Raw genomic sequence first — 24,395 nt, 5'->3', positions numbered from 1 at the left:
AGGGTTCCCAGCTTTTCGTTTTTACTGATTTTTACAGATATATGCATTACAGAAAACTATTTATTTTCTGGTTTTCAGATAACGTTATTGCACTGTATACTGCTGAAATCTTTTGGACATTCAAATGCGAACATGCATTTATGAGTTAAATAAATGTGGAAAAAATACCCATTGCAGCTTTATTTATACAGAAAACACAACATAAACATGGATCAATACAGGAAAAATTAGCAAAAAAGAAATATGGATGAATACAGAAGAAAATGACAAACAAAAAAATACCATAAACCCGGGAGCCCTATTTACAATGCATCTCATTAATTTCACCACAGTCTACAACGAAGAGCATTGTGCCTCACGAATCACCCTTGCTTATGTCTTTCACGTATAAGCCCAGTCTGTCTTAACAATTGCATGTGACTAACATGCTTTTTAACGAATAAGAACTTATCCAAATGACTTGAGACTTCATTAATAACAATCATTTCTAATGTGCTTCAAATACGAGCTCTAGCGAAAACTCCGTACAGTGACAGTTTGCCGTACAGGTCAGTAGAACTATCTCTACCTGTTGGGGCATCATCCACATTCTGAGGAGAATCAGGCATTATCTATCTCTGCAGGCAAGAAAACAGCTTGCAGTTGCCCTCATTGGTTCCCGGCTGGACTACTGCAATGCGCTGTATATGGGACTGAATAAGAGTCTATTGCAGCGCTTGCAGGTAGTCCAGAACGCTGCTGCCAGGTTTGTGCTGGACCTCCCCAAGCGTGCCTCGGCCACAGCGGCCAGAAAATTGCTACACCGGCTCCCTGTTGAGGACCGTATCCTTTTCAAGACCCTATGCATGACTTATAGGGCCCTTTCCAAAAACAGTTCCACTGGTGTAGGATCTATCCTGTCCCGCTATATGCCCTCCAGGGACTTGCGTTCCTCTAGTAGACTCCTCCTATCAGTCCCTCGAGTCAGAAGAGCTAAATGGGGTGGCAGGGCTTTCTCCACTTTGGCGCCCAAGGAGTGGAATGCACTTCCACTGGAACTAAGATCCCTACCTACTCTTCAGGCATTCAGAAGCGCTCTGAAGACGCATCTCTTTGTGCAGGCTTACCTGTAACGGTGTCATGCCTATGTTAATGATATGTTTTGTTAGGCGCCTTGATGCCTTCGGGTTATTGTCTGCGCGTTATAAATTTTATTCAAATCAAATCAAATCAAATCAAATCAAATCAGGTAACTAAGAGACCGAGTAAAGTAATAAATTATGAAGTGTGCTGGCCCACCAGCGGGCTACTTTACACACCATACCCTGCCAAGGGGCGCCATATCAGCCTTGCGGGCGCAAAAACTACATATTAAGTTTCAAACAGTAGGAGCACAGATAAAACATACGCTAAAGGAGATCTTGGGTATTTTTATAGTCGCATGCATGAATTACGTGTTTACTTGTATTAATGTTAACAGAATAGAATAGGTTAAAGTGAATTTAGGAATAACCAACCTTACCAATTTGATCAAAAGCCTGAAAATGTTCACATTCTAACAAAGTGTAACTGACTTCGTCTGAAAATGCCTAATAGCATCAATTTTAAAATATTATGTTATTTACCCACCTTCCATTTTCCTGGCAAACAGAAAGAAACCTTGCAGAAATACTAAGCCGTGGATTGTTGAACGCCTCTTTTTCGTCATCTTCAATAGGTTTCAAGTCTTTCAATGAGCCATCAAACTTTTCTACATAGGAAAACAAACAATTTGTCAGGAGTTAAGATCCACACCAACAAAATAATTTTACAGCTTTATTCGCATTTTGAAAGACACAGACACATGGTTTTGTAACAATTCCCATATATAAATATTAGCTTAGAAAGAAAAAGCTGCGGATATTGTAACCTAATTTAATTATGCTTAAATTAACATACAAATTGAGAAAAATATATAAAAAGCAAATAAAGACTATAATAGTTTAAAGGCTGGCTCTTGTGACCGGCGTTTTATGCCCAGCAGAAATACCTTTAGCTGTAGGGCAGAGTCCATTTAATCTAAACATAGACCATATACTTTTAAGTTTCATTCATAACACTCATCGGTCGTTCGAGATCTATGGAGTTTTGCCTGCATTAAGGTATGTGTCCATTTCATTGGTCAGCACTGAGGTGAGTCAGCACTTGGGGGGGCCCATTCAGTTTTATGCAGCTGTCTTTTATGTTTTCAGAGTTGGGAAATGTTTCAGAAATAGGCTTTTCTTTAAACTAAACAAACATGACAACATCTGGCAATTAATGGGCACTCTAAAGCACACTTAAGGATCAGAAAAGAGTTCAACGATAAAATAGTGATAGACCGTAGACTGACAGCTAGGAGAGTGGGAGAATTTGTAATAGTCCACCGTCTCTGAAAAGCCAACCGACTGGGGTAATGGCAGACATGCCGGATGTACCGCTGAAAGGCCTCTGGGGTTGGGGCAACTTCAGGCACATCTCTGAATGTCCATTAAGGGCAGGGCCGAGTAAGACAAGTGTCCTGTGTGCCTCTGAAAGATCAGTTAAGACAGGGGGGCCGAGACAGCTGCATGTCAAAGACACTACTGAAAGCTTGGTAGACTTGGATAAGAGTCAGTCTTCTCATGAAAGGTAAACCTTTAACTAGCAGATCGGCTGTGGAACACATTCATAACTCTAAAAGCAGCGCTGGGTGGAGTCAATAGCACGTGAAATGCACGGCTGGGAGGACTGGTGCAGCAGTCGGCCGTCAGGTACACTTGTTAAACCAGTAGAGGAGTGGCAGTCAAGCGTATCACTGGAGCACCGAGTGGAATTTGATACACCACAGGAGCGACAACAGCTTTCCATAGGCACTGGAGAACGGGCTTAATAGAGCTGCAACCACACAAAGCATGCCAAGGTGTGGTGACGGCAACAGGGACCTTCAGAGCACGAACAGCGTTGTACAGGGCTATCAGAGGCGATGTCCTATTACCACTTACCACTCTTAGAATTAAACGGGAGGGGGAATTGGAGATTCAAATCCCAGAGGACGCCTGGGCGGATATTCTGTACAGAATGCCCAAGGTCTTCAGGAATGCCAGATTCAAACTAGCTAACAAGTTTATCTTAGACAGGGCATACCTTTACCTGACCGCATTCATAAATATTTTGAATCTACAGATCCTGCTCGCCCCAGAGGTGGGTCTATTGATGCAGAGTCCAGTAATGAAAGAGGCCGTCTTTCAGGGAGGTCCGTGACCAGGGCACGGGCAGCCCTGCTCCAATGTCACCACCAACAACTTCCGATTTCAGAAATCTCACGGACACCTTGAATGGATTGCAGATAATTTATTCCACAACTGCACAGCAACGCGTTTCGACTTTCGTCTTGAGCACGTGAGCGTGATCAAGACGAAAGTCGAAACGCGTTGCTGTGCAGTTGTGGAATAAATTATCTGCAATCCATTCAAGGTGTCCGTGAGATTTCTGAAATCGGAAGTTGTTGGTGGTGACGTATATATTACCTACTGGCGGTCGCCAGTAGGTATATATAGTTAGGATTTTTTCTCTATGGGATTTTTGAAAATTCTATGTCTAATAACTTTGGCGTTTGTGGACGGAATTGGCTGAAATTTTCAGGAAAATGGAACATTTTGTTTCTGAGCAGCCCCTGAAAATTTGGGGGGGGGGGGGGGGGGGGGGGTTCGTCAAGGGGGGGCCCGAGAAAAAAGGGGGGTCCCAAAACGTGTTTTTAACATTGAGTTTTCCATAGGGCTTTGGCCTCACTTTTAGCCCGAACGGCTGAATGGATTTGCACGAAACTTGGCAAAATTGTAGGGACTGATAGCCCGATGTGCCTTTGCTAGGTCTCAATATATGTGCTCCAGTGGATTTTGAGAAATTAACGTTCAAAAAAAGATATATATCTGTAACAGCGGACCAGGCAGCGCTCCGGTTCGCGGACTTTACGCGTTACGGAGCTTTGTGAAGCGAAGCTGATTGGTTCTCCGGCGTCTGTAAACATTCCAAACAGTCCGTAGCGGCCGCCATCTTGTCTCTCGGTAGGATCGAGAGACAAGAGGAGGCCAAAGCGAAGGGGCAAATGACCATAAGGGGGCATAGTAGATCCTCCCTGACCCTCTAGGTTTGATGTGGAGGTTTTAAAAGGGCCCCGCGGGGCAAAAAAAAATAATATAATAATAATCGAACGGCTGAATGGATTTGCACGAAACTTGGCAAAATTGTAGGGACTGGTAGCCCGATGTGCCTTTGCTAGGTCTCAATATATGTGCTCCAGTGGATTTTGAGAAATTAACGTTCAAAAAAAGATATATATCTGTAACAGCGCTCCGCTTCGCGTACTTTTCGCGTAACGGAGCTTTGCGAAGCTGATTGGTTCTCCGGCGTCTGTAAACATTCCAAACAGTCCGTAGCGGCCGCCATCTTGTCTCTCGGTAGGATCGAGAGACAAGAGAAGGCCAAAGCGAAGGGGCAAATGACCATAAGGGGGCATAGTAGATCCTCCCTGACCCCCTAGGTTTGATGTGGAGGTTTTAAAAGGGCCCCGCGGGGCAAAAAAAAAAAATAATAATAATAATCGAACGGCTGAATGGATTTGCACGAAACTTGGCAAAATTGTAGGGACTGGTAGCTCGATGTGCCTTTGCTAGGTCTCAATATATGTGCTTCAGTGGATTTTGAGAAATTAACGTTCAAAAAAAGATATATATCTGTAACAGCGCTCCGCTTCGCGGAGATAAAATTATCTCTGTATTACCTAGCTGTTGCTAACACCAGTTAGCGACCGCTAGTAGGAGATAGTGACCATCTTGGGCCCCACTTTGCATGTCAGTGATATTTATCACTAATGACATGCAAAGTGGGCATGCCAAGATGTTAGCGACTGGAAACAGTCGCTAACATCGCTATCTCCTATTACCAACTTTTGGAGATATTCGCGCTAAGCACGAATATCTCCAAAAGCTACCACCTGCCCTGAGCAGTTCTTAGCCATGTTATCCAATGGGAGGTGGATAACATGGCTAAGAGCATTAGCTCGGTAATGCATGAATATCGGTGAGTTTTCAGCGATATTAATGCATTGCGGTCGGTTTTTATGGCATTTGCGATAAACCTTGATAATAGCAAGGTTTATCTGCGATAATTTCTGACGATGCTTAGCGGTAAAAAATTCGTTGCTAAGCATCGTTAGGGATAAATATCGCTTAACTTTGGTAATATGCCCCAACGTCTGTTAACGTTCGATTCGAAGGAAATCAGGAAGTGTTGAAAAACATTGTCTGCGCCATCTTGCCTTTTTTCAAATGCCACACTTTTGTTGTGCACGGCAGCCACTTTAGATGACTTGACCAGACCCACTCTCTGCACGCTGTCGATCCTTAGCATGGCTCCCCACCCTCGCAAGCATCTCCCCCAGGCACTGGTCACCCTCGTTCTCTGTCTTATGCATGGGTAATAAACCTCCCCCCATCTGCGCTGCTCTTCCCTGAGAATCACACCCTGTGCCCGCCCGACACCTCCCTTTCGCCCTATTCACTACCGCACCCTCTGACACTCCTTTTCCTCTGTGTCCAATTGTCCAGGCCGTTCCTAGGCTATCAGCTAGCCCTGCAGATGTAGTTTATGGCCCCAGCTGTAAAGAATCACCCCTCTTCAAAGGAGTTATAGTAGATCAAGGCCCACACTCGATGAGATCCGTCACAGCACACGCGTTCCTACTATCTGAAAACCATCCTGTATTGTGATTGGGGAGGGGACCGAGCCTGAAGCGGAAGATTCCAGGGATGACTCTTTGTACATCAAAGTTTTTACAATTATGTGTCACATTAAAAATATATAGCACTCCAACACAGTAGTAAGATTATAAAACTTTAATAACTTATAAATATATACAACAAAACAAAAACAGTAAAAACATATAAACATTTTTAGGGAAAAACAACGAAGTAGCGGTCGGCTGTGCGAATAGTCCCAACGCAGCACAACGTCCAGATTTCTGGACGGCACCCAGGTGATGTTGCCTGGGTGCCGCACTGATTTCGGCATCCGGCGTGGGGCGTCGCGGGGGGTGGGTCATCAGTAGCAAACTGTTGTGCGAATAGTTCCAAGGCAGCAGAACGATGGCACCAAGGTGATGTCCAGTAAGTTGCCGCACTGGTTTTGGTATCCTACAATGCTGCTCCGAAGAACGGCGTGGGGCGCCCCGGGGGGGGGGGGAGGCGGCGTGAACGGGCCTCTCCAGGTGGAGTCTCGTCTGTTGTAGTGGGGCGCCCCTTTACCGTTTCAGTTGCCATTCCGTCCGCTTTTGGTCCACTGTGTCAAAAGCCGCAATTCAGCTGAGTTGCGCCCACTCTTGCGGTGCAGCGATAGGCGGCTGCCACAGGACTCTCAAAATGGCGGCAGGCTCTTTTCTTTTTGGGCCTGGTCCACTGAAATGGCCCTGGGACACCTTGGAAATCGGACGCTTGTCTGCTAGGTCTTGGACCCCATTCTCGAAAGCGTCCCCTCCGCCTTGAGGATTCAACAAATGTTTTGGGGGCCCCCGACTCCTGCAGGCTTCTGGTGGGGAGCGGCTGCCATGATTGCTCGCGGAATGACCACGACGGAGCCACGAGATGGTGGTGCTTTCATGGTGACGCCAGCTTCAGTGTGAAACATCCAGAAACAAGGTGGGGCTTTCATCGTTTGGGAAAAAAAAAAGTTTTCATCCAATGAAAAGTGTTATTTTTAGGTCATATGATCAAGCCTTCCATCATTAGGAAACCAAAAGTAAAATGAACCAATGAAAAGTTTTATAAACAAGTCACATGACCTGTTATGCGGCATAGGGTATAAAAAGCGTAGAAAATCCGTTGGCACGTGAGGCGGCGTCAGTAGCGGACCGATGTGCGAATAGGCCGAAGGCAGCACAACGCGCCAAGATCCGGATGGCACCGAGGTGGTGTCCAGCAAGTTGCAGCACTGGTGTGGCCATCCTACAATGCTGAAAGTCGGCGTGGGGCGCCCCGTTGGCCTCTGAGTTCGCGTCAGTAGCGGACCGATGTGCGAATAGGCCGAAGGCAGCACAACGCGCCAAGATCCGGATGGCACCGAGGTGGTGTCTAGTAAGTTGCCGCACTGGTGTGGCCATCCTACAATGTTGAAAGTCGGCGTGGGGCGCCCCGTTGGCCTGTGAGATGGCGTCAGTAGCGGACCGATGTGCGAATGGGGCCAAAGGCAGCGCAACAATATTTTCGGAATAGAAGACACCACAAGGCGCTGAGATGCCAAGATCCGGATGGCACCAAGGTGGTGTCTAGCAAGTTGTGGCACTGGTGTGGCCATCCTACAATGGTAAAAGTCGGCGTGGGGCGCCCTGTTGGCCTGTGAGATGGTGTCAGTAGCGGACCGATGTGCGAATGGGGCCAAAGGCAGCGCAACAATATTTTCTGACTAGAAGACACCACAAGGCGCTGAGATGCCAAGATCCGGATGGCACCGAGGTGATGTCTAGCAAGTTGCTGTACTGGTGTGGCCATCCTACAATGCTGAAACTCGGCGTGGGGCGCCCCATTAGCCTGTGAGATGGCGTCAGTAGCGGACCGATGTGCGAATGGGGCCAAAGGCAGCGCAACAATATTTTCTGAATAGAATACACCACAAGGCGCTGAGATTCCAAGATCCGGATGGCACCGAGGTGGTGTCTAGTAAGGTGCACTGGTGTGGCTATCCTACAATGGTGAAAGTCGGCGTGGGGCGCCCTGTTGGCCTGTGAGATGGTGTCAGTAGCGGACCGATGTGCGAATGGGGCCAAAGGCAGCACAACAATATTTTCTGACTAGAAGACACCACAAGGCGCTGAGATGCCAAGATCCGGATGGCACCGAGGTGATGTCTAGCAAGTTGCTGTACTGGTGTGGCCATCCTACAATGCTGAAACTCGGCGTGGGGCGCCCCATTAGCCTGTGAGATGGCGTCAGTAGCGGACCGATGTGCGAATGGGGCCAAAGGCAGCGCAACAATATTTTCTGAATAGAAGACACCACAAGGCGCTGAGATTCCAAGATCCGGATGGCACCGAGGTGGTGTCTAGTAAGGTGCACTGGTGTGGCTATCCTACAATGCTGAAAGTCGGCGTGGGGCGCCCCGTTGGCCTGTGAGATGGCGGCAGTAGCGGACCGATGTGCGAATGGGGCCAAAGGCAGCGCAACAATATTTTTGGAATAGAAGACACCACAAGGCGCTGAGATTCGGTTAGCACCGAGGTGGTGTCTAGCAAGCTATGCAGCTGAGTTGCGTGCGCACTTGCGGCGAATAGGTCGAAGGCAGCACAACAATGTTTTCTGAATAGAAGACACCACAAGGCGCTGAGATTCGGTTACCACCGAGGTGGTGTCTAGCAAGTTGCTGCACTGGTGTGGCCATCCTACAATACTGCTCCGAATAACGGCGTGGGGTGCCCGAAGGGGGGGGGGGAGGCGGCGTGAACGGGCCTTCCTAGGTGGAGGCTCGTCTGCTGTAGTGGGGCGCCCCTTTACCGTTTCAGTTGCCATTCAGCTGAGTTTTGGCCGCTCTTGATGCTACAGCGACAGGCGGCTGCAACAGGACTCTCAAAATGGCGGCCTGTTCTTTGGATTTGGGCCTGGTCCACTAAAATGGCCCTGGGACACCTTAGAACTCGGACGCTCGATTTTTTTTTCCTTTCCTCTACATGCAAAAAAAGGTAAATGCCCGGTACGTTATACGCTTCATCTGCCACGATGTACTCTCCAGAGGAACCGGAAAAAAATATAGTTATGGTAACTATACCATGCATCGTCATATGGAGAGGTGGCACCAATTAATTATAGTGCTGCATAAAAGAGAGATTTGGAGGAGAACCCCCGACCTGCCAGTACATTCATCAAAGAAGTGGCACTGACAGCATCAGAGGCAAGGGAAACGGTCCCAAATATTTAGAAGAACTTTGGAAAGATTAAAATGACATGTTTAGATTGTGGCAAATTAATTTCATGTGGACAGATGAGTGTTACTCTATAAATACAGCATATGAACATCATCATAGTCGATGGTTGGTACAGACATTTTGACTATATCCTGGACCTGCCCGTCCTCGCCCAAAATGGCGCCGGAATAAATGGGACTCGTAACTCCTTGTTGTGTACTGGTTGCAGAACCTTGAAATCACGAGATACGTATGCAGTTTTGAAGCACATGGCGGGCGGGGACGAGAATTGATTGAGTATTTCGACATCCCTATTGATATTAAGTTCTGATGTGTTATTGATTACTGTACTATTGAAAGTTCGAATTAACGTCGCGCATGGTACTTGCCCGCAAATGTATATCTAGATAATTTTATTGTAACTGGCCCTGTCGTATTTTAATTATAAAATGTACGTCCACCGATTCCGCAACTGTTAGACACCTTAGTTCTTGCAACCTAATGGCCCGCCCGTTACGTTCCTCTACAGTGTAAATGTCTACTCATCATATACGATTACAGTTTGCTCCGTGGCCGGCCCACGTGGTTATAGGCTCGTATTTGTATAATGAAATTTTCACAATAAAGGTTTTTAAAAGAAAACATGGTAGTAGTATATACATTGGTAAAGTTTTTAATAATAGTCACTGTTTTAGAATCATTAAAAGGCAAGTGAAATAAAGCAGACCAATTACATGAAGGGTAAAAGGTATAATACGCAGGAACGCAGTAAAGATAAATGGTCAAGGGCTGTTGTGTTTTCTACTCCTGCAACATAAAGTGATCGATAAGAATCTCATATTCAGGCGTATCGGCGACTAAGACAGCAGGTCGACCCTCTTTTGCTCAACGGCTCCGTCATGGGACGAAGAAATGCCCTTTTTCTCGAAAAAAGAATATATTTTACTTGCAGGACAGTTGTAAATTTTCCGGGAAAGTACATTAGCCTGGAACATTATAACATATATTTAAGAAAAAATAATGTTCGGAAGTAATAAAAAGCGTAATTTTTAGGTCATATGACCAAGCCTTTTCATCATTAAAATAAGAAAAGTAAAATGAACCAATGAAAAGTTTTATTAACAAGTCACATGACCTGTTATGCTTACGTTACGCGCTGCGCGTCGCGCCCCGGATGACTTCCGGATGCGCTAACGCGGCGCGTCATATGACGCATTACGCGACAACGCAGGTCCAGAATATAGTCAAAATGTCTCCACCAACCAGCGGTCGGAACACAACCCCTTTCAGCAGGCTAAATAGTTCTGTTAAATGACAACAGAAGGGACAGGCAACAAGAACCATCAGTCAAAGAGGGGAGGGCTAGTTCTTCTCTACCGGGTTACATTGGGGCGCTACCGGAACTGATCGAATTGGTAGTCTACAGTGTTTCTGGATGTTTCAGACTGAAGCTGGCGTTAGCATGAGAGCACCACCATTTCGTAGCTCCGTCGTGGCCATTCCGCGAGCAATCATGGCAGCCGCTCTTTATCGTTATTTTGGGCGGGGTGGTGGCGGAGCCGAGCTGTATTGCAGCCATCATGGTGTGGAGTTCAGTTCATCTCACTAGTTTCGTATTTGTCATGAGGGGTTGTTCTTAATGTTTCTATTTTAGCGAGGTCAAAAAGAGATCCCATTAGTGGCCTACTGATTTTGCTCGATTCCTTTTGTTTTTTTACACGATTTTTCGCTATCTGCAAAGACTAAACAGAGTATTGCGACTCTGTGCTTGTTTGTAAATAGAGAATGAACCAAAGAGAACAATCAATCAAATGGAGAGAGAAGCAGGCACGACGTATTACAACGGGGGCAAAGGCCTGCGTTAACTACCCTTCACTATCTGCAAAGAGAGAGTACTCCTAATAGAAATGAGGGGGGGGGGCAGCATTCAAAGCAGATCAGTGTGCATAAACACGAAAATGTTTTTACTTACCACGTACTTGACATTCGACAGCTTATGATATTTGCTATTAAAAAACCATTGAAATTCACTGAAAAAACCATAGGTTATACACCATATATAGTTAGGAATTAGCATTTACAAAACCTTGAAAATTCACTGAAAAAACCATAGGTTATAGACCATATATCGTTAGGAATTAGCATTTAAAAAACCTTATTTTACTCACACAAAACCATTGAAATTCCATATATAGTTAGTTGCACTAACTATATATCGCGCACCCGCAATCCACTGCTGATGATGTCACATATTACATCATTCATGACATGGTCAGTGACATCACTGATGACATCACTGATGACATCTCAAATGACATCACTGATGACATCACTGATGACATCTCATTTGACATCAATGACCACATCACTGATGATATCATTCATGTGACAATACAATGCATCTCCTCACACTTTAATATAACCTCTGTTACACCCAGTGTTAAATACAGAGTATAATTTTTGAAACCATTGACACACCAATACTAGTTACTACATACGCACTCACTGATTCCTACGTCTACACACACATTTACTCATTCACCCATACAATCATTCATACATACAATCACTCATCTTTACAACACTATCATATGCACTCATACACCTATACAGACACTCACACTCTGCCATTCATCCATGGAGTTACTCACACACCTAGTCAGTCCTGTAAAGAATCAATCACACTTCCATTTTCTATCTTACATTTTCAAACATATACTAACACATACTTACTCTCTTATACAATCATTGATACAAGTACACATTGATCTGCACAGAGTCACACATCTCCCAGCCAGCCACACACACACTCAGTCTCCCATACAAATACTTGGACAATCAATCAATAACCCATATAGTTACTCATATAGCTACTGATCAACACATGCAGCAGTTTACAGAACAACAGACATAATGATGCACAAATTAAGACAGTTTAGTCACTAACCCATGCACTCAGTGAGACACATTTAATCACTCACTCATACAGTCAGTCACGCACCTAAATCCTTCATCCAGACACTTATACATCTACTCATTCTTCAATATGTAAAACATATTTAAACTTTACAGAAACACACAGTCAATGGATGATGTCATCAGTGATGTCATCAGTGATGTCATTTGAGATGTCATCAGTGATGTCATCAGTGATGTCACTGACCATGTCATGAATGATGTAATATGTGACATCATCAGCAGTGGATTGCGGGTGCGCGATATATAGTTAGTGCAACTAACTATATATGGAATTTCAATGGTTTTGTGTGAGTAAAATAAGGTTTTTTAAATGCTAATTCCTAACGATATATGGTCTATAACCTATGGTTTTTTCAGTGAATTTTCAAGGTTTTGTAAATGCTAATTCCTAACTATATATGGTCTATAACCTATGGTTTTTTCAGTGAATATATATATATACATACATATATATACATACACACACACATATATATATATATATATATATATATACACATTACCTACTGGCGGTCGCCAGTAGGTATATATAGTTAGGATTTTTTCTCTATGGGATTTTTGAAAATTCTATGTCTAATAACTTTGGCGTTTGTGGACGGAATTGGCTGAAATTTTCAGGAAAATGGCACATTTTGTTTCTGAGCAGCCCCTGAAAATTGGGGGGGGAGGGGGGTTCGTCCAGGGGGGGTCGAGAAAAAAGGGGGGTCCCAAAACGTGTTTTTAACATTGAGTTTTCCATAGGGCGGTTGGCCTCACTTTTAGCCCGAACGGCTGAATGGATTTGCACGAAACTTGGCAAAATTGTAGGGACTGGTAGCCCGATGTGCCTTTTGTAGGTCTCAATATATGTGCTACAGTGGATTTTGAGAAATTAACGTTTAGAAAAAGATATATATCTGTAACAGCGGACCGGGCAGCGCTCCAGTACGCGTACTTTTCGCGCAACGGAGCTTTGTGAAGCGAAGCTGATTGGTTCTCCGGCGTCTGTAAACATTCCAAACAGTCCGTAGCGGCCGCCATCTTGTCTCTCGGTAGGATCGAGAGACAAGAGGAGGCCAAAGCGAAGGGGCAAATGACCATAAGGGGGCATAGTAGATCCTCGCTGACCCCCTAGGTTTGATGTGGAGGTTTTAAAAGGGCCCCGCGGGGCAAAAAAATAAAATAATAATAATAATCGAACGGCTGAATGGATTTGCACGAAACTTGGTAAAATATTAGGGACTGGTAGCCCGATGTGCCTTTGCTAGGTCTCAATATATGTGCTCCAGTGGATTTTGAGAAATTAACGTTCAAAAAAAGATATATATCTGTAACAGCGCTCCGCTTCGCGTAACGGAGGTTTGCGAAGCTGATTGGTCATTCTGTCACTGGGCTATAGTTGGGCTACATCTGGCTGATATTTGCCATTTGTTTTTTTTGTCTCTGGCGGCCATCTTTGGGCTACATTGGGCTTCATTGGGCTTCATTGGGCTACATTGGGCTACATTTGGGCTCCAACATATATATAGGCCAATGTAGCCCAATATATATTTTTCAAAGTTAATTTTCGTAGAAACCACTGGAGCATATATCTTGAGACATAGCAAAGGCACATCGGGCTACCAGTCCCTACAATTTTGCCAAGTTTCGTGGAAATCCATTCAGCCGTTCGAGCTAAAAGTGAGTCCAACCGCCCTATGGAAATGAAGGAAATGAATGGGTAATTTGTAATTAGCAAATAGCTCATCGCAAACTAGAAATGGTAAAGAATCGCTATTTATTCCTTAAAGTTCGCTATTTAGGAAATGCAAAAAACTTTGATGATACATATGGCGGTTCATCTCTAACAAGATAAGAAGCATAGGGATAGATTTATGATGACTGGCGCATCACCAGGGATGTGTTAGTCATTCTGTGCCGCTGTTCCGTCACCTATGGTGTGCTGCATTTACAATGCGGCGCATCATGGGGCAAAAACAGCACAGATGCGTGATGTATCTGTGCCGTAAAGGTGGCGCATTGCTGGAGTTGTATCGCAAGTGTGATGAAGCTCCAGCAAGGGTCGGGGGTGCCCCTGTCGCAGGGTTTCTGTTCTCACACAGAACTGTGGACAGAGGATTGGAACCTCGGCGAATTAGGGTGTCCCAAAACTCACCTTAGTAATCAAAAACCCCTTAGCAAGCTAGGTACAGTGTCACATTGGATATAACAAACTCTCAATGTTTAGACAATCCAGAATATGAACTTATAGTACCTCAGGATACGTGGAACTCATGAACAGTCGGTCGTTATATATTTCTTAGAAACCAGAACATGGAGTTAAGAAGAACACATGTGTATTTGAAATGTTTATTTACTAATGCCGTCTTCTCAGGCGTAGTATCTTAGATAATACAAGTACACATATTATCAGTAGCAAAATTACCAGCATAGTTACTAGTACATAAAAAGCGAATGGTGACAGTATGTTAACATGCTGTAAATGAATAAGAGTTAGCAACACTTATAAGCAGCCACGGGCCGTGGAGGGAGTTACGGTGGGGCAGGGAGGCGGGGAAGGGGAGAGGCAGGGTGGAGAGGGCTCCACCCTGCCCCTCCCCCTCCCCGCCCCACCGTAACTCCCTCCACGGCCCGCGGCTGCTTATATCTCACCCTCCCTAATACACATAATATATTATTTGCTAAGAAGGTCTCTTTGTGTTGGTTTAGGGCGTGCCGATACTTTAGTGTCTTAGATTTGAAGGAATCACATCAGCATACACCAGCTCTCTCTTCATGTGAACCGCATCAACTGTTGTGTATGTGTGTTCGGCAAAGCAATATAAAACCCGCCTCATGCCCAGAATTGGCAGAAGCTGCACTTATGTTATGAGTATGAAGTCGTGGAGATCAGACCTCATAACAATTCTGTATCGTGTTGTTCTTGAAACTTCAGCACTCGCTGTACAGATATAGTTTAACAAGCAAAGCAGATAGTAGAGCAATAACATATTATTCTCATGTAAACCACGATGAACTACTAGGTTGAAAGCTAAAGCAACAACTAAGTGTCGTGTGCAGAAGTTGCAAAAAAGGAAAAATGGCGTTTAAACCGGTAATGAGCCCATGCTAACTTAACACGGTGTAAAGATATCCAGGACCTAGATGACACCTCCCCATGATCCGGAAACGAACTGAATAAGATAATAGAAGTGCCATCTCATGAGAGCAGATTGCAACTTTATATGTGGACGGTCCGCAAGGTAAAACATTAAAAACTAGGAAAATTTAATGCTAAAGAAAAATAAAACAGCCAAGTACTTTATCGAGTCTTAAGCCAATAGGCAAGCTAAATAATAAAAACTTGACAAATAAGTCAATGAATTGTCAATGAAATGCTAGTACTCAGCATATCAAACATGAAAAAGGTCTATGACATAACTGTGTATGCAAAATAAGCTGCGACAGCCTCCAATAGGAAGTTACCGTCTTCATCCGAAAAGAGTTCAGCCATCCAATTTAAAAGCGGAAAAGAACATACGTGCTCTCCCAGCACCGGATCCTCTATCACCATCAGAGGACAGCTCGGTGGGTTTTCAAGAAAGCTCTGTTCCAAGAAAGACTGTGTTGCCGCCAGTAAATTCCAGGGACCAATTAGTCCATGCATCAATGCCACAGCCATAATCCTTTCGCCAGGACAAACCAACTCGGGAGTAATGATAGGAGTCATCAGCTGATTAAAGTCGACGTCAGGAGAAACCGGTCTGCAGAGACACAAATCAATGGCCCAATCGAAATCACAGGTCAGGCAGTGAAATACAGGCTGGACACAGGTGAAGTAGGAGAATCGAAAAGATAATCCATATGCCGTGCTTAATATCGCCAACGGCATTGTGCCATAATATTCTAGCATGCGATTGCGGAACAGTGTCAGCAGCTGCAGGGCGGGAGCTTGCACAGGAGGGACATCCATATTTAAAAATGTAAAAAAGCACAAGAGCGTCTGCTGGTAATGCAAGTAAAAATGGGAATTCACGAAGCAGAGTGGAAAAAATAGAATGAAAGAAAGCAGGGATGACTCCAAAGATTTTCTCAAATGAAGTCACGAGACCACTGGTAACAACTTTAAAAAAGTGCGCCAGGGCCTTTGTGGAGGACGCGTCAAAGATAGTCCGAACCATGTCGCTGAAATGCAAAGGCGAATCAGTATTTAAAAGGGTCTGCACCTCTGTACGGGTGTTCGCTATGTGAAGCACGAAAGTTTCACGGGCCGAACTCAAGGCCACCTCTCTCTGAGACAAAAGAGCTCTTATTCTTGCCATGCCGTTGAAATGTGCTCCCAAGGTTGGTATTTGTGGCCAGATTGAAAACTCCCTATGTTCATGTGTGGGAGGAAATAGAACATTTCTGCAGCAAATAACCCGTTCACTTACTGTTACGATAAAAGGAATACTTTTAATTAACCCAGAACAATCTTCATTATTGAGCATCAAATAACTACCATTTTCCAACAACTTGAACGTGGGGATGATAGCAGAAACTGGCGTGCCTTGCAACACGCAAGCCATATTTGGTCGGTGTTTGTTGCATGAACCGTGTAACTGTATGTGCCTACACATTAGTGAATGATCTGGCGTCTCAGTGCATTCCTCTCCATTCAGATAAACTTCTTGATCATCTTTGAAACATCTGTATGTGTATGGAAGCGACCAGACCTCATGAAGAAAAGCACTACCTAAAGGTTCATAACGACCTATTGGTATATATTTCATACAATTTGAAAACTTATATAAAGCAAAAGGCAGCGTTATTAAACCGTGGATAAGGCACGTTGCCAAAAAACCCGCAATCCTCTGCTGATGATGTCACTGAGCATGTCATGAATGATGTAATATGTGACATCATCAGCAGTGGATTACGGGTAATAGTATCTCTAGTTTACTCCCCTATAGCTGTCTTTCTTTTAACATAAGTGTCTGTTTCCTTCCCTTATACTTACTGTTTTTTTTTTTTTTTACATTTTTGGTTCACTTCCGGTTCGCGTACCGGCGAGCGAACTGGGAAGCGAACTACGAGAAATAGAGGTTGGCACAGTTCCAAATATTGTACCAATTTTTTAATAACGGGGAGGTAGTTCTGAAAAGAACTTTTTTTTTATTGTTTTTGTTGTTTTATATTTTTTTTATTATTTTTCTGAAAACTTTTTTTGAATTTTTCTGAACAGTTTTATTTTTTTTGGGTTTTTCTTGCAGGGGGCAATGAAAACGATTCATTGTAAAGGGCTCAACAGGAGCAACAAAACAAAAAAAAAGTATTTATTATTTGGGGCGTTTCGTACAAACTTGCATATGATAGTCAATAGCTCTGTTGATCAGAGTGATGCTTCTTTCTCCGTAGCAAATGAATCCATTGCAATGTACGCAGACGTGTTTTACTTCATGAAATCTCGTTTGAATATTTGGCACCATCTCCCTGCCCTCTGGTCCCGTTACTTCCGGTACAACAGATCTTCTGGCCATAATAGGGAGATTATCTAGGTCGTTACGAAACTGTGCAGCACTGTAGTTGTTAGGATGCCACCTAGTCATATGGCGATGCATTGTGTAGTTTCCGAAACTGTATTTTTTGTCGGTCCCTCTGGACAGTCTATCTTGACATATAAGGCAAGTTACGTATCTTGCATTTACTTTTTTCTGACCTTTGTGAATTTTAAAAAATTGCCAAATGAAGTTTTCTTTCCGGTGAGACGTCCTGGGCTCCTCAGGCAAAAAGTGCCTCTCTTCGTGCTCGTCGTCCTGTTCTTCTTCTTCCTCTTCTTGCTGAATTATAACTTGAGCAGGTGGTCCACTCTTCCTTGGATGTGGTGGAGGTGGTGGGGAAGCACCAGCTGAAGCTACTAAAGAAGCCATTGCTCACTGGTAACAAAGGGTCTTTCTCTCACAAAGATGAAAGTCAGAGTGAGGAAAGAAGGAGGGGTTTTCATCATTTGGGAAAAACAATAGTTCTCAACCAATGAAAAGTGTTCATTTTAGATTATATGACCTAGTCTTACATCATTAGAAAACCAAAAGCGAAATGAACCAATGAAAAGTGTTATTACCAAGTCACATGACCTGCTGTGTTTACGTTAAGCGCTTTGCAGGGCCTCCAGGTTTGCTTCCAGAAACCTGTGCTTTGCGACTCGGTAAGCGTACCAGTTCGCTAACGTAGCACGTCATATGACGTATCACGCGACAACGCGAAACGTCATGCGGACGGGAGGCGTCACGATGTTGTTTTCTAACGCGGCAGTTGCGGTAAAGAAACGTTTACCGGCTCGCGGTCTATTTCGCGGCATCAAGGTCAGCTAACGGGAAGCTTCCCGATTCGCGAAGCGGGAACGAAGAAAAAAAAATATTTAAAACAAAAATTATTAATAAACATATAAAATATATTTTTGGATTTAAAGAAGAATACATTTTACAGCTACAGATATTAGCTGTTAAAAAACCAATGAAATTCACTGAAAAAACCATAGGTTATAGACCATATATAGTTAGGAATTAGCATTTACAAAACCTTGAAAATTCACTGAAAAAACCATAGGTTATAGACCATATATAGTTAGGAATTAGCATTTAGAAAACCTTATTTTACTCACACAAAACCATTGAAATTCCATATATAGTTAGTTGCACTAACTATATATCGCGCACCCGCAATCCACTGCTGATGATGTCACATATTACATCATTCATGACATGGTCAGTGACATCACTGATGACATCACTGATGACACCTCAAATGACATCACTGATGACATCACTGATGACATCTCAAATGACATCACTGATGACATCATGACACACCAATACCAGTTACTACATACGCACTCACTGATTCCTACGTCTACACACACATTCACTCATTCACCCATACAATCACTCATACATACAGTCACTCATTATTACAACACTATCATATGCACTCATACACCTATGCAGACAGTCACACACTGCCACTCATCCATGGAGTTACTCACACACCAAGTCAGTCCTCTAAAGAATCAATCACACTTCCATTTCTTCATCTATACAGTTAAACACAGAACACCATACTTCAGTGACATCACTGATGACATCACTAATGACATCTGAAATGACATCACTGATGACATCTCAAATGACATCACTGATGACATCATGACACACCAATACCAGTTACTACATACGCACTCACTGATTCGTACGTCTACACACACATTCACTCATTCACCCATACAATTACTCATACATACAGTCAGTTATTATTAGAACACTATCATATGCACTCATACACCTAGTCAGTCCTGTGAAGAATCAATCACACTTCGATTTCCTCATCTATAGTTAAACACAGAACACCATACTTTTCACACATATACTAACACATACTTACTCTCTTATACAATCACTGATAAAAGTACACATTGATATGCACAGCGTCACACACCTCCCAGCCAGCCACACACACACTCAGTCTTCCATCCATCCAGTCATTCTTCAATATGTAAAACGTATTTAAACTTTACAAAAACACACAGACACTAGATGATGTCATCAGTGATGTCATCAGTGATGTCACTGACCATGTCATGAATGATGTAATATGTGACATCATCAGCAGTGGATTGCGGGTGCGCGATATATAGTTAGTGCAACTAACTATATATGGAATTTCAATGGTTTTGTGTGAGTAAAATAAGGTTTTCTAAATGCTAATTCCTAACTATATATGGTCTATAACCTATGGTTTTTTCAGTGAATTTTCAAGGTTTTGTAAATGCTAATTCCTAACTATATATGGTCTATAACCTATGGTTTTTTCAGTGAATATATATATATATATATATATATATATACACATATATATATATATATATATACACATATATATATATACATATACATACACAGAGATGAGCACAACATTTTTGAACAAACCTGGTCCTCTCGCTCTCTCACACGGACACACACATAATCAATAGAATCAATAAAGCACATGAAAATCCTTCTATATATGTTGTGTGTTAGACTCACCTGGAAGGGATTTTCTACATCCCATATTAGTTTATCATTCGAGTTTAAGTAAAGCATGTTCAATCGCTATCTTTTCCACAAATATTCGTGCCAATTATCTTTAAATCAATTGTAGAAAAAAATATAAAATCAGGGCTTTCAGATAAAGATTCTTCATAAAATCAAAGCGATCAACGAAAATGAATTAGAACTGCAAAAATAAGAACGTTACCATGATAGGTATATACAAATATGAACAGCTCCCCAAGTCTATCCACCAGGAGCTAAGGGGTAGGCAGAACTGGTTCATGATATATCATGTCTAATGTGGTCTAACTTTTGTAAAATAATTAAGGCAGCAATCAAAGGACTTAAGTTACGATTAAACAGAAGAAGCAAAAACAATTCCAGTTAATTTTACAAATCTGAAACTATGTCCAACTTGCCCCAATTGATTCTATATCTGTGTTGGAATTGTAAAATGTAGGAATCCTAAAGAAAATATTAATACTTGAACTCTTCTGCTGATCTAGTCTGTCTGGTGTGTGCATTCCATTTTGGTCTGAAAGAGCATCTGAATACGTGTTAGAGCTATATAATTAATACAGTTATTCCTTCCTATATATTTATCTAAACAGAAACACAAAATTACCTTCACTAAGATAATCAGATAATGTCTCAAAATTGTGCTTGAAGAATTTTTCATCTTCGGGTGTTTGAGGAAGCGACCCAGTGTGTTCAGATTTCTCGTCCAGATTTGTTACACCCAGCTCAGAACTATAGTCTGAGCCTAATGAATCCTCATCTGCAAAACAAATGTGGGTTCCATTTTAGTATTTTTGTTTACATGACAAAAAGCGTGGATGGCGCAAGCAACATTAGAAATGTCATACATCAATAATGTGACACTAACATATTAGGGATTAGAAAATGCTCAGTTGGACATAATATAGAAATTATTGCTTAACAAACACTCACTATAATTCCATAGTATACATATATTTACTGTCAAATGTTCAGAGCTTTGTACATGAAAGATGAATTAATTCTGTTAAGAACAAAATAAATAGTACACACTTCTTTGAAATACATATTGAAGTATATAATTGTTACTTTCAAATCACTACACCCATTACATTACAACAGAACACTCAGCAGGGGTTTGCTGGTCGCAGGTACTATTTTATCTGATGTATAGTTCTTTTTGGAGCTTTGTTTTGATAACCAACTTTACTGAGTTTATTAACAGTATCACAACCCCTCAGAATATAATATAATATATACAATTCATACATTGTATGTGACAGGCAAGCAGAATCAGTATTAAATCGGAGAGATTTACAAGTGAAAGGAGGTAGTAGGAAAATATAAGAGGCACTGTGTCGCTCCAACCAACCCACATGACTCAGCCATTTACCCCATATTCGTTCATATTTGGCCGGGCAACCCCATGCCTCATATATAGGGGTCTCTTGCATCACACACCAGTCTAGGCCTTTGCACCACTGTGACGGGGTAGGAGGTGTGAAGCTTTTTCACTTGGCCTCTATATATCTTTTTTCTACCATAGTAGTTGTACCTAGGAATGCTCTGTCTGCTCGAGAACCCCCAGAGCCTTCGAACACCACGAAAAGGAGGACCAGAGGAGTGTGCAGGGCCTCCTATCCCAAAACATCACTGAGACCAATTAGTATATCAGTCCAGCACTTGTGTAATGAGTAAAAGTTCCCTTGGGCCTCTGCGCAGCAAGGGCAATCGGTGATCGGAATGAAATCGGCTAGGTGCAGTCTGTCTGGAGTAAGGTAGGCACAATATAGATAGTACGTTTGAATTATTCCCAATTTAGATGGCATCTCCCTAGTCGTCATCTTCTAAGGGGCCCAGCCATCACTCCCAGCGCGTCCGTCCTAAGGTAATCTAGTGTGTCAGGTTCAACGGTAATAATAGAGCGACAGATCTGAGATACGCCCCCTTTGCCAAGTGGACCCATCAGGACTTTAGCTTCCAGGAGCTGAACTCTGGGATGGAGGTGTTGGTGGGGACATGCGTGGCGAGTGCATTTCGTAATTGTAAGTATTTATAAAATTGGTTGGAGTTAATGGTATATGTTGGACTGGGCCCTTTTGGCAGGTTCACCCAAAAACTTTTTGCATTTTCCTAGCCTGTTTCTGTAACCTGGTGTTGGTGATTTTAGGCCTCTGCGCAATTTTTCACTGTGGTCCAGTGTAAAGTGCGTGCGCTCTCTGTGTATGTGTGGTGAGAGTGGCCTGCCCTCCCATAGGAATACATGGGGATATGTGTGTCCATGGTGGTTCCTGATGAGTGGAGGGGCGAGTTTGGTATGTGCGAACTCGTGAGGTTAAATGCTGCGCGACGGTGTGCGCAGATTTAATGCGTCTAGTGTAGAAGTGACACTTTTAGAAGTGGGCATTTCTGTATGCAGTGTGATGTGAATTGACTGTCTGGCTTGTGAGTGACAGGGGCTGGCAGGTGTGCTTGGCTCCAGGAGCCAGGATGGGTCTGCCCAGTGGTGAATAGGGAGATCTGCATGTTGATGGAAGGGAGGAGTTGCACCTGGGACCTGAATAGGGCTGTGCCTTCCCTCCACAATGCTGGCTCCACCCCCTGTGGTGCGTCTGATGTCCCTAGCCTGGCCAGTGAAAGGGAGAGAGGGGCTGAGCAAAACAAAGTGCTCAGGAGTTCCCCATAACCAGTTGTAGCTGGTTCTCCCATTGCCTGCACCCTGTTAAACAAAGGAAATGTGTGTATAAAAAGCGGATGTAAAATGTTTTTGTCTTGCACTTGAAACTACCAGGGGCGTGCAGCTGCTGGGGCCCAGGGGAAGGCTTGCCTACCTGGGCCCTGCCCTGCCCCCGGATTCCTGGAGGACTTTTCTTTGTTGGGAGCTGTTGGCTCTATCCTTAAATGCTCCAGGACCTTGGGGACCTTTTGCTGCTCTATTACTTTGCCTGAGCCCCTAGGGAGCGCTGTATTTTGAACACCCCAAGGAAGGAGGAATGCGTGGGCTTGGCAGCGTGGGGCTGCCGGACGAGGAAAGGGAATCCACGGCGAGGAATTGACCTGTAATACTGCCGAGAGCGGGTGCCCACCCCGCATTGTGGTGCCTCAGCTGGCGGGAGCCTACCCCGCTTTAGTCTTCTTTTTGTGCGGCCTAGCAGGAGCCTACCCCGCTTATTATGCCATTTGAAATACAGGTGCCACCCAGTTTATGCCGCCGAAGTCACTGCCGCGGCCCTTCCCCAAACAGGAAGTCAGGCAATATGGCGCCTGACGCTCGGCGGGACTTCCGCCTTGGCGAGGAAGCCCAGCCCGGCATCCACGGAAGTTGGAAGGAGAGACAGGCGGGGCTCCCATGCTTGAGGGAGAGCCCCACGTGTCCAGGTGCCGATCCCAGGAGCCTGGGGAGACGTCTGGAGCCTCAAAAGGCTCCCCGCTGAAGTCCTGGACCGGGCAGAGGCTGGAGAGCCCCAACGGAGTCCAGAGGGTTCTCCCAGGCCCGCCGCCTGCTGCATTGCCGAAGGAAGGAGACTGTGGGGAGAAGCGCCAGAAAGCCCCGGTGAGTGGGGGCTGGGACCATTCCCCTTTTGCAGGATGGGTGCCCACGAGGCACGCGGGTTGGGCTGAGCGGTCCCACCGTAGCGGGCCGCTCCACCGTTAGGCCGGAATCCTGGTTCTTTGGCATGAGCGAACCCGCCGTTGCCGGCCGCTACAACGCTGGTGGCATGTTTGAAAGGGCCAGATGGGCCCGTGGCCCCATGTTCCGTGCTCCAGTGTTGGGGCAAGTTATTGCTAGAGCCTACATGGCTCCACCGAGGGGGCAAGTTTATTCAAAAGGCCTGTGGGGGCCAGAGGGCACCGCATGTCTTTACAGCCTAGATGGCTCCAACACATTGCCCAGTATCACGGGGCCCCGTGAGGTCCCGCCATGTGGTTGTTTAGTTAAGGGCGCTAGTGAGCCCCACAGTGCTTGGGGGCAAGTTCTTTTGCCACAGTGGCGCAGAGTTGTTCTAGGAGCACGTGTTCTCCAGGGGACATGATGTCTAGAGCCTAGAGGGCTCCAACGGTTGGCACAGTTTGTTAAAAGGGCTCTGAGAGCCCCCCCTGCTGCAGTTTACCTCCTATAGCTGCCCAGGAAGTAGTGGGCAGCTGCACCGTTTAGGCGCAATTCTGGTGAGAGTCCCTGAGAGGGACAGAAATGGCACAGAGGAGCCAGGCCTTCCACAGCTGTGCATCACTTAGTGGCAGCAGCAGCGTTTAGGCCCCCTGCGATGGTTCTCAGCTGCCCAGCAAATAGTGGGCAGCTGCTACGCTTAGGTTTGCGCAGATGGCGCAATTGGACTTCGCTGCATTGGCAGCGCGCATTGACATTCTGGACACAGGGCATATGAGCACCTTCTTGGATGGCCAGTTGGCCAGGGGGACGGGTAGAGGTTTAGGGCGCAAGGCCCTAATGTGATTTATGTGCTGAAGTGATT

At 44.4% G+C, this 24,395-nt stretch overlaps 1 protein-coding gene across 1 annotated transcript in view; it reads right to left on the bottom strand.

The window, feature by feature from the left end:
- LOC144781934 (WD repeat-containing protein 62-like) overlaps window positions 1-24,395 on the bottom strand; it is a 636,677-nt gene that overhangs the window by 136,701 nt on the left and 475,581 nt on the right. The window contains exons 25-26 of the mRNA XM_078661021.1: window positions 20,552-20,704; window positions 1,609-1,729 (exon numbers count right to left, since the gene is read on the bottom strand). Coding sequence (XP_078517147.1) covers window positions 1,609-1,729; window positions 20,552-20,704 — 274 coding nt within the window. The remainder of the gene's footprint in view (window positions 1-1,608; window positions 1,730-20,551; window positions 20,705-24,395) is intronic.

This window comes from Lissotriton helveticus, chromosome 9 (genome assembly GCF_964261635.1).
Source record: "Lissotriton helveticus chromosome 9, aLisHel1.1, whole genome shotgun sequence".
NCBI lineage: Eukaryota > Metazoa > Chordata > Amphibia > Caudata > Salamandridae > Lissotriton > Lissotriton helveticus.
Note: the sequence above shows the minus strand (reverse complement) of the source record. Positions and strands in the feature narration are given on the sequence as shown.